The sequence below is a fragment of the Notothenia coriiceps genome, unplaced genomic scaffold, assembly GCF_000735185.1.
Source record: "Notothenia coriiceps isolate Sejong01 unplaced genomic scaffold, NC01 NC01_scaffold00000339, whole genome shotgun sequence".
NCBI classification, from domain to species: domain Eukaryota; kingdom Metazoa; phylum Chordata; class Actinopteri; order Perciformes; family Nototheniidae; genus Notothenia; species Notothenia coriiceps.
The window spans coordinates 22,014,147-22,025,684 of record NW_011333040.1 but is presented as its reverse complement, the minus strand read 5'-3'; the positions used below and the strand labels follow the sequence as shown (position 1 = coordinate 22,025,684).

Sequence of the window (11,538 nt, the reverse complement as noted above, 5' to 3'; positions counted from 1 at the left end):
TAACTTATTTTTTTTTTAGGGGCTAGGGGCAAAAAAAAGAGGGCTAAGACTAGAAAAACTTTTAGTGCACTAGCCGAGGCTAGGCTAGTGCCATAGCCTAGCCCTGTAGAGAAATAGTCTTTAGGAACCTCCAAGGTTTCGCCCCTGTAAAGTCTCAATGTCGATATCAACTTATCGTCCATGTATTTTTTTCTCTGGATTTTATTATTTTTCGATCGAAAAGGTCGGGACTTCTCTTACCTCATGCAAGCGTCACACAAGAAAATTTTGGTAGTGACGAAATCTAGTGCGATTCAACACAATTTGAAAATAAAGGACAAAGAGAAAATCGCCGCAGGACCTGGAGAGGTGGTTTTTCTCGGGAGTCGCGTCCGTTGGAGTTTTGAAGGGCGGCCGAAAGAGGGGACTCGGGTCCCAGTTTCCCATTTATTGTCTAATCAGTTTGTCGGCGACGCGGTGCCGGGTAAGAAGGATTTGTTGTCGCCTCTCCAAACTTCGGTCATTTGCGGACAACACAAAGACTCGGTGTCTCGTGACAGTCAGAATTGGTCGACTTCGTGACACACCTCAAATCGGGCTCCCTTCTTGTACTGTGACAATGACTAATAGTACTAGTTAGATCGCTCTGGCGTCAGTTCCGTGGTAGGAAATGTTTCTAACTAAAGTGCTCACCTCCTTTTGGGTAGTCCGTTCAAAATAGTCGTCAATAAAAAAATTACAGTCTAATCTTGTTTCAACAGGACACACAACCAAACCTAAGTCTGGGTAGAGATGAACCAAGGTCCGACGAGTTAGTAAAGTCAGTATAAATTGGCGGTAATTAGCCAAAACGCAGGACCATTGAATAACCGTCGGGATTTCCCTGTACCCTTTTTTTTTTACCTCTCCTTTTTTTATTTCAATCTTTTGTCTAAGCCCAAAGAGCATAAAAAAACTCTTTAAATGGCTACGTGGTTACTCCTTCACCTTGTGTGTCTGTGGAAAGTAACGTCTCGACAATACAAAGCACCCCTTTACTGTCGCGATGTAAAAACTCTACTGCATATAAAAATTCAGTCTGAATTTAAAATACCGTAAAGCCGTCCCCACATCTCGATAACCAAATTCGTGGCCTACCGTTTTGTCCTCTCAAACATTTGGTCCAGACGAAAACTAGATACTTAATTACAGGCACTGAGCGTCTCAAAATGACCATGTTCAAGTCTTAAAGTCATCCTGAGGCCTTAGTTTTGGTTTCAAAGTACACAACATCATGTATGTGTTGCTTCTTTGGGGCTTGTTTTCATAGACCTGGTTGATTATTTCTCTCAAATCTGGCAACAGAGTGCGCAGTGTCTAATTGTAGCAGTAAGCTAACGAGTACTGATAAGCTTTATTTTGTTTTGATCCAATGCTGCACAACTGAACTGATCCAATGCTGCTGTGAAAGAAAGAAGCTATATCCATGTTGGATAGAATATCCAATTTAAATAAAAAAATAACCTTAAGGGACAACTTGAATGCTTTTTTTATTTTTTTTCTCTTAATGCATTGCATAAAGATCGGATCGGAAAAAATCGATATCGGCAAATTGTCAAAATTAAATGATCGGAATCGGATCGGGAGCAAAAAAAGGTGATCGGGACATCCCTAATTTCTGATTCTGTATTCCGATATTATACTTAAGCAAAGGGGGGAAAAACAAATTGTAAAAATACTCTGTAACAAGTTCAAGTCCAGTACTTAAAATCCAGCTTTAAGGGCAAAATAATGAACATCTAACTATACGTACGAACCAAAAGGACATGAACAGCTCATTTCAGCTTCAAATATATATTCAATTACTGGATTATGATTATTGATGCATTAATATGTCTATCAGAGCTGGTCGGGCTGGACTTAATTTGAATGATCTATTCTCTTTTTGAGATGTATGTATTTGAATGCATGCCACTTGTTTGTTAAAGGCATTATAACGTTCTTTTTGTATCTAATTTTATGATTAAATCTAGTATGTTTAAAGTAGAGACAAGAACATTTAAAATCCACATTTGTCTGTTCAATCACATTCATAATAATCTTTCTCCTATTTTAACAAGACAGAAGAAATACCTTGTTGTTTAACAATAAGAATAATATGTACCAATCAATCTTTGACTAACCTGAGCAGTTCACCATATTGGCAACTATGCTGTATGTTAATTAATTCTATCTGTTTCTTTGTTTACCATTTTAAAAACATTATCTTCTAAATCAAGATGAAGGAACAAACCTGAGGAAGAAAGAGATGAATATTTTAGATACGTATATGTGTGAGTTATACATGAGGCAGAATGCAGTCGATCCCATTGCACTTCTTTTAAATACAATCTATTAACATCTCTAATTCATTTTTAGCAGCTTCTGCAACTGCTTGTTTCTGTGTCTGCATATGGAAACCACTGAATGAAAAAAGCCTGAGATACTATGTTGTGCTTCTGAACAGGTGGTCTCTCACTTAAGCAAGGAAGTCTGGGAAATATGGCCACATGCTGTGTGTGAAATCTCAGTTTCTTCGTGAATATGTTCGTCAGCAAATCAGGTCACAACACACACACACGTAGAAAATATTAATCATGATGTGTGAGAGGACATGAAGTCGAGGGAATATTAGCAAAGCTGATGTGCTCTGAAAATGTAAACACTATGGTAAGATAGGAAAATGGTGAGTTATTGATTAATAGACTCTAGATTTTGAAGACTTTTAAAATGTTTTTCCAGAGTTTTTTTAGTTCACAACTAGAGCGCTGTTTAAAATCGTTCAATCTTTCATTCTTATCTGATGGTTTTTGCCTCAAAAAATCCAAAAGTTAATGCTTTTGAAAAGGCTGATTTGGGAAACAAACAAAGTCTTCCCAGAGCAATTCTAACGTATACTGATAATTCATCTCAGTCATCAATCTGTGTGTTTTTCTTTTGTAATCCCTAAAGTGCAGTTGACCTTTTGACCCCCCCGTGAGCCTATATAGGCAGGACTCGTGACTGCTGCACTAATCTCACTAGCTTGTTGTTGTTTAGTCCAACAACAAATATATTCAAATGAACTGTACGGCCCAGAGGAATCAAAAATATATTAATATGAACTGTACAGCCCAGAGGAATCAAAAATATATTCAAATGAACTGTACAGCCCAGAGGAATCAAAAATATATTAATATGAACTGTACGGCCCAGAGGAATCAAAAATATATTAATATGAACTGTACAGCCCAGAGGAATCAAAAATATATTCAAATGAACTGTACGGCCCAGAGGAATCAAAAATATATTCAAATGAACTGTACAGCCCAGAGGAATCAAAAATATATTCAAATGAACTGTACAGCCCAGAAGAATCAAAAATATATTAATATGACCATAGTTATGTTTAATACACAGAATCTTACCTCCAAAATGAATCTTAATCAAAATGCACTTGAGTCACAAAATGCCCAGGGATAACCACCACGCTAAATTACAGTAATGAGGTCCTTCCTCGAGCTAATGAACACGTGAATTAGAATCTCCATCAATGTTAACATGCTTGTTTTCACACAACACATTATAAGAACTTACAGTATTAGAGAGTTATATGAAAAATGTATTTATTCTCAATGTGAAGATTATAGCTGCCAGATGCCCTCAGCTCGAATCAGATCATACACGGCAACTCGTACTTACAAAGTATTATGAAACAGTCCTGCTCTGTGTTGGGTAAAATATGTGTTCAACAAAATCAAACTAAAGGACTTAATTGACTGAAGTTCATCACAAATAAACTTTCCGAAGTAAACCAACTAACTGTGAATATCAATCTTGTTCTGGAGGAGAACATTTTTTTTTTCGCTACATAATATTTGGGTTCTGTGTAATAAAAAAATATGTATAATCTTATCTCATAGTCATTGTTTTTTGTTACTTTAACTTTTTTTTTTTTTTTTTTTACAGTCAACCCAAATCACGCATAAAGGCAGCTCAGTATGGTCGCACCTGGTGGGGAAGGCGGGTAGTTTGGCTTTGGAAATAAAAAACTGTTTGAAAAAAGGTTTGGACTTGCCGCGACATTCCTCATGCCCAGGGCCGGCTCTAGACAATTTGCAGCCCTAGGCGAGATTTTAGCTGTTTTTCCTTTTAGTTTTAAAGGATATTTTTGGTTTACTGTCCTATAGTATACATTGAAATTACTGTATTTCAAACCTGTTTATCCCAATAATTATAAAGGAGTGCTTTGAAAATATGTGTTTACATAAATTGAGACCAAACCATTTGAGACCCACTGAGATAACTTAGACTAAAGTGAACTATCTAAACACTCAGAGTCCTTTACCTCACTGAGCTGTAGTTATTAGCCTCTCAGTCTGACTGGAGAGGAATCTCCCTCCACATTATTGTAGAAACGTCTTCTTCTTATTGTTCTATTGTTATAAGTGTTCACTATAATTGATATAGAGGCAATTGTATAGGAAAGGATTGGACCAACGTGTAGGTTGACTTGCTCTCGTTTATTAATCTCCGATGCACAACACGTTACATCATAAAGGTTCCTACCCTATTATGCCTGATACTACATCCCCCTTTCTAAATAGGAGACCTTACCTGTGGAGAGGATGTGTGTGGACAACACAAGCCTCTGAAGCTGATATTAAACCATTTCTTAACTTGTATTCATTCTAATGAACAATACACGTATAACAGCATTACATCTCAAGTTTACCAAGATGGATATTATTAAAGACACTAAAGGCTTTTTCTAGGTCTTAACATAGTGCAAAATATGAAACACTGTAACAGCATATAGTTCTGTCTAACTGCAGAATTCTTATTAAAACATTCAACTGCTGTACTTCTTTTTATTCATTTATTTAGTTTTAACTATGGAGGGATGGGTGGACCTACCTGAACCCTCCAGCTGAGTGTTGGGGATTATCTGCCCCAATTGACCACTCAGTTTTCCCTGGCTATGAAGACGGCACAAAGTCTTTTTAGGATTTGCAGGAGTGCCGCCACTGCACCTCTGGCAGGAAACGTCTCTCACACACTGTTGCTTTTGCTGACTCCAGTCCAATGCTGGACTTCTGGGTGTGGCAGGAGTGCATTCGGACGGTGCCCACTCAACGATGTGAGACCTAGGGTGTGCCTGCTGTTGACACACTGTGCCCTTTCCTCCATGTGCTATCTTGATCCCACCATGTTCGCCGGGATTTGCAGTTGCAGCCATATCATGTGCTCTGTGTCTGCGAATCATAGTTTTGTCTCTGTTTTTGTCTGTAACTTTGTTCTGTCAATTTCAAACTTTATCATATCAGCCAACAATCCTGGGTTGAGCTGTGATGGAAATGCACAGGAACGAGTGGTCCTTATCTTCCTCCCCGCTGAGAAGCTCTGTGGGACCTGTATCCATTGCCCAGATGGATAAGCACGGTAGGCCAATGAGGGCAAGATATGATGCAACTTGATTTCTAAGGAGACTCTTTGATTGTCCTCCACAGGCCCCGCTCCGCTTCTCCACTCTGCTCCTGAGGGAAGTGGGTGACTGGATGTCCACATTTGACCTGGAAGTTTCCAGTCCTGCCCGCCAACAACTTTCCTGAACGGCTTCGTTATGCAAACTGTGGTCCATTGTCCTGAGCGCACCTAATCTCTGGCAAGTCAACTTGATTCGCTCTCCGTTTATTAAAAATCACGATGCACAACACCTTCCCCTAACCCTTATGCCTGATACTAACACCTTCTCTCCCCTGACCTCTCCACCCTGTCACTCAACCTTCCCTCATCCCAGACCAGCACCAGTCACTTTGCTACTCATCCTCTGCCTGCTACTGCAATGCAACTGTACTGTCAAACATCATTTTTACATTTTGCTCTAAAGAACAAAAAGGAATACTTGCACTACATGTCAAAACATTCCATGTTTCTGTCTGATTATGGTTTTAAATATATTGCTTAGTTTTTATACCATCTTTTATCTTCCAAAGTATTCTTTGTAAAGTTCTTATTCTATGTATGTCACAGAGTGGCAGCGCCGAAGAAACGGTAATTTCGATTCCCTCCTCGCATGGTATAAAATGTGGATTCTTGAAGGGGATAAAGTTGACCCCTTTGACTTTGACAACATACATCACTAACATTTGTAATAAATGCAATGCTATTTTATAAGGGGTACAACCTATAGTATCCAATGCTTTTTAAGTAAAAAAAAACAGGTTAAGAGCCTATAGTGAAAGAATGCTCATTGTGCACTGTCGCAGGCTGTGTACAATATAACGGCGATTGGCAGAGACAGCATTTTGCACCCCCCAAGGTTATCCATTGAGTTGACAACAAGTGCTCATTCCCAGGCGGCCAGGAGCATACTTTGATCATGTTTCCCGAAATCAGATAGGGTATTACTTGTGGTATGTCCATAAAAGATGAATCTAATAGCAGAGATTTTTGCTTCCCTGTAAAAAGTAGTGTGTTTGGATTTTGAAGGCTCCATTTCGAACCTTATTAAAACATAATTTTGATTATTTTGGAGAAAAGAGCAGGTAACCCATGAAATTCCTCTAACCATCAATAAGGCTGTTTTGTAGTCCATCAAAATGAGCTGGGACTGCTATGCTGGACCAAGCAAGAGAAGTGAAAGACATTACCGTTTTTTTATTTTTTTTCTTTTTTTTTTTTCCTTTTTTTTAGACCCCATTACATTTTTGTGAGATTAGCCCAAATAGCTGTTGTCACCTAGCGGCAAAGGTGTTAGGGATGTCAGAAAATTGTTATTGAAATTATTATTGACCCCAGACTGCCCCAGGTTTTGATTAAACCGTTTTTTATACAATCTTCTTTTTTCCCCCGCGTTCTCTTTTATCCCTGCCCCAGCCGTATCGCCCTTTTCCTGCAGAAGCCCCAGAAAGCGATATTATCCCCAAAGACACAGTACTCCAGGCAACCAGCCCAGAGACAAAAGCCAAAAAAGAGGCGCCGCTGGTGCGAGCCCCCGCCCCGCTACGTAAACAACCCCTCCGCGGCAGCTCCGCACCCGAATCTACCCCATAAACGGAGGCGCCCCGTGCACAAGCAGGCAAAGGGTTGACTCACCTTCCTATCTTCTTGTTGCTGCTTCTCTTTCAATTCCCACATATCTGCATTGGGATGATGATTCCCGCTGCCGCCCAGGAGTTATTCCCTGCTTACCCCCCTGAAGAGCCCTTGTATCAGAGATCCTCCCTAGCAAAACGAGGGCCGCCACTTTGTTTTTGGTAATCCCAATCAAGCTAAAGCGAAAAAGAATGAGCGTATGAGAACAAGGTAGATATTCTCTGCAATATAACGGTAAACTGGAATTTTAAGTCCGAATAACCATGCCGTTAACACGTAAATTCCAACCTGGCAGCTTTTCTCTTTGAAAAGATGACCCTTTGTTAAAAAAAGATCAATTAAGCGACGTGGATGGAATGGTGTTTGTCCAGGAATTTGTTTTATAAATACATGGCAACAGCTTGAAACCAGTGATAATGTTTTAATAAGAGGTGGACTCTCCCAAAGAAAAGGTAAAAAATTCACAAACAAAGCAAAAGGGAAAGACAAAGAGGGCTCGCGGGGGTCTCCTCGCAACACACACCACAACGCACCACAACACACACACACCACACACACACCACACACACACACAACACAAACCACACACACCACACAGACAAACACCACACACACACAACACACACACCACACACACACCACGACACACCACACGACACACCAACACACACGACACACACCACACGACACACACACAGACCACACCACACCAGCACACACCCACTTTTCCGAGCTCAGAAGAGATTGATAGATCATTACTTTTTAGTGTGAGCGATTTTGTCCCNATTTAAGCTTTGTTAGTTCCAGGTTTAATATGTGCAATAAGTTCATTTCAATAAGTTTTGCAATAAACATTGAACCAGTCCGGCCCTCGACTAGCACCCATTTTTGGGTGCTAGTCGAGGGCCGGACTGGTTCAATGTTTATTGCAAAACTTATTGAAATGAACTTATTGCACATATTAAACCTGGAACTAACAAAGCTTAAATGATTGCCTATAAAAACAACATTAAACATTAAATAATCAGTTGCATTCATTTCTTATGGCTCTATCTGCAGCTTTTCCAGAGTCATTTCTTATGATTACATTTTTCCAAAGGCCAACAACAGCTTCAACAAAACTATTTCCCTCAAAGAAAAAAACACACACGCCCTGTTGTCTCAAGAAACAAAGTGCAGAAGGAAACATCCATTAAACTCAGTGTGCTGCTCTGTGATGCTTGGCATCTCATCTTGGGTGCAAGGTCATCAATGTTTGGGCTCAGGCTCTGAGCTGAGGAGACCCTCAGGATGGAGTGAAGGTGTGCGTGCAATATACCGGAGGGCCAGATCTAATAGTAATTAGAAATTATCCTGCGGGCCGAAATTAAATCCACCAAGGGCCTGATTTGGCCCCCGGGCCTTGAGTTTGACACATGGGCTCTACATCTTTTACACACACAAAAAAGGGATTTATATCGATTAATTTGACCTGCTTCATCATCCTTTTATTACTTCCAGACCTCAGCAACATGCAACAATTAATTACCCGAAGCCTCATTCCTCAGAGGTTGGGATGTTGTGGAGAGATTGGCCATTTACCCCGAGAAGTCAGACCCATTAAAGGCTGCTCGAGCCAGTGTTACATGTCCCATAGGGTCTGATATCTCTCCATTAGCTTATTACAAAATACATCCTCTATTTACAAGTGGACAGTTTTTATTTTGCCCTAGCTGGAGATCCAGTGTTACTTAATTGGAAGTTCCATTTAACACATTTTTTTATTGAAATAAGCAGCAAAAGATGAGTCTGATAACCTGTTTTAGTATCCCACTTGATATGAATACATTCAGCTGTAATGAAAACTAAAAAGGATCATTTGATGGAAAGATTTCATTTGAATAATGCATTTTCAATGTAATGGGTTATTTTGTTGTCTGCAGTGGTCCATTTGCTCTGTTGCAACCAGTCCTTTATCAACCAATTATTTTCTTAACTAATAATATTGATTGTCTGGTTTATTAGACATTTGGAAGTAGTGAAAAATGACCTACTCAGATTTCCAAAAGGGCTTGAAGTCATATCTGTTTCTGGATTTCTATGGCCAAAAGCACACTGTATTGACATTTCATTTTGAAACTGCTCTCATATATCTTTCCCTAACTTAGTTAGTTTATTACTTACTGTATTTAATGTAATATTATCTCTGTTTTTGGGTATCTGTGTCTCCGTCAGGTCCTCCAGAACATCCTGGAAGCAGAGACTGAATATTCGCGGGAGCTGCAGAGTCTCCTGGGTTCATACCTGCGATCCCTTCACCCCACAGACAAGTACAGTTATTTTTACCCTTGTTATTGTTTTATTCAACAGACTGAGATCTTAAAGGAAGCCGTACACACACGCCAGCAACACTATTTTAACACGTCAAATTAACCGTATATAAGAACACGCTCATACTGTATATTTTATGCAACCTGGATGTTATATACAGCACCACATATGGCATCCTATTGTGTAAACATCACACTGCTTTGGAATAACTTTCCATATATATTGGAGCTTTGCAAAGATAGTGAGTTATTTATACCAACCTTTTATTACAAATGTCAGAGATCGTTTTTATACAATATTCTGTATATTAAATAATGAATGACTCATCTCTCCTCTCCTCTGCAGACTCAGCAGTCTTGACATCAGTCACATTCATGGAAATCTGGAGGAGATCTCCACCTTCCAGCAGATGTTGGTTCAGTCCTTAGAGGAGCATACCAAGTCAGTGCCCCCCCATCTACTTTCTGATAACGATGCTACTCAAACGAGTTAAAATATGATATCTGGCCAATAATTGTATTGTATTTATGGGGATTTCTATCAGTTTCAGAGTGGTATTGTTTAGTTTCAAGTATGTAAAACACTAGCATGCTGTTTTACTCAACACAATGCATCCTCCAGCTTCGTCACAACCTAATATTGCAGTTATTAAAGCTACAGAGACATCTGGTGGTAGACTGAAGTAACAACGTGATTGTCTGAGTCCTTTCTGTCTAATGCATATGATGTTTGCTCAGTATTAAATTAAGTATAACACATATTTTGAATTATGAGTGTCACCTCATAATTATCATCTGTTCATCAGGGGAAGTTCTTTTTCATTTTAACATGAAATGTGTGTGTTTAGACTCCCAGAGAACCAGCAGAGGATCGGGGGCTTCTTCCTGAACATGATGCCCCAGATGAAGATCATTTATGTGGCTTACTGCTCCAACCACCCGTCTGCTGTCAGTGTCCTCACTCAGCACAGGTACACTCACTGGGGGGTGCATGCATTTCTTCTTGTGTGTAGTATTTACTGTGTGCAGAGGTGGGAAGTAGTGGAGTACAAATACTTCGTTACTGTATTTTTCTAGTATCAGTACTTATTTTTCTGACGACTTTTTACTTTTACCTCTTACATGTTGAACCCAAATACCTGTACTTTCTACTTCTTACATGTTGAACACAAATACCTGTACTTTCTACTTCTTACATGTTGAACACAAATACCTGTACTTTCTGCTTCTTACATTTTGAACTCAAATACCTGTACTTTCTACTTCTTACATGTTGAACACAAATACCTGTACTTTCTACTTCTTACATGTTGAACACAAATACCTGTACTTTCTACTTCTTACATGTTGAACACAAAACTTTTCAAAACGGCTCTGTGTTTCATTACATTTATTAGAGCACTTTTTAAGCGCTTAAATCACATATTTAAAAAAAAGTCATAATTTGGGGATTTTTTGAAAAAGTCATAATTTTGATATTTTGAGAAAAATTCAGATTTTGAGAAAAATTCAGGATTTTGAGATTTTTTAGAAAAAGATATCTGAATTTTGAGATCCTGAGATTGAAGCTCAGTAACATGTTTAAGTATTCAGAAAAAGTCCAAATTTTTGGATTTTTGAGAAAAAGTCCTAATTTTGTGATTTTTGAGAAAAAGTCCTAATTTTGTGATTTTGAGAAAATGTCATAATTTTTTGATTTTTGAGAAAAAGTCTTAATTTTGTGATTTTTGAGAAAAAAATCATAATTTTGTGATTTTTGAGAAAAATTCCTAATTTTGTGATTTTTGAGAAAAAGTCCTAATTTTGTGATCAAAAGTCTGAATTTTGATAGAAAGTCTGAATTTTGCGATTTTTAGAAAAAGTCAGAATATTGAGAAAAAGTCAGAATCTTGAGAAAAAGTCATAATTTTGATATTTTTTTGAAAATATTCAGGATTTTTTAGAAAGAGATATCTGAATTTTGAGATCCTGAGATTGAAGCTCAAGCTGGTGACCAGTGATCAGTAACATGTTTAAGTATTCAGAAAAAGTCATAATTTTGTGAATTTTGAAAAAAAATCATAATCTTGTGATTTTTAGAAAGTCTGAATTTTGATAAAAAGTCTGAATTTTGATAATAAGTCTGAATTTTGATAATAAATCAGAATTTTGATCA

At 38.4% G+C, this 11,538-nt stretch overlaps 1 protein-coding gene across 1 annotated transcript in view; it reads left to right on the top strand.

Moving 5' to 3' along the window:
* LOC104952347 (rho guanine nucleotide exchange factor 7-like) overlaps positions 1-11,478 on the top strand; it is a 24,460-nt gene extending 12,982 nt beyond the window's left edge. The window contains exons 5-8 of the mRNA XM_010779162.1: positions 9,289-9,383; positions 9,730-9,825; positions 10,232-10,354; positions 11,463-11,478. Of these exons, the coding sequence (XP_010777464.1) occupies positions 9,289-9,383; positions 9,730-9,825; positions 10,232-10,354; positions 11,463-11,478 (330 nt within the window). The remainder of the gene's footprint in view (positions 1-9,288; positions 9,384-9,729; positions 9,826-10,231; positions 10,355-11,462) is intronic.
* The last annotated feature ends 60 nt before the right edge of the window (positions 11,479-11,538 follow it).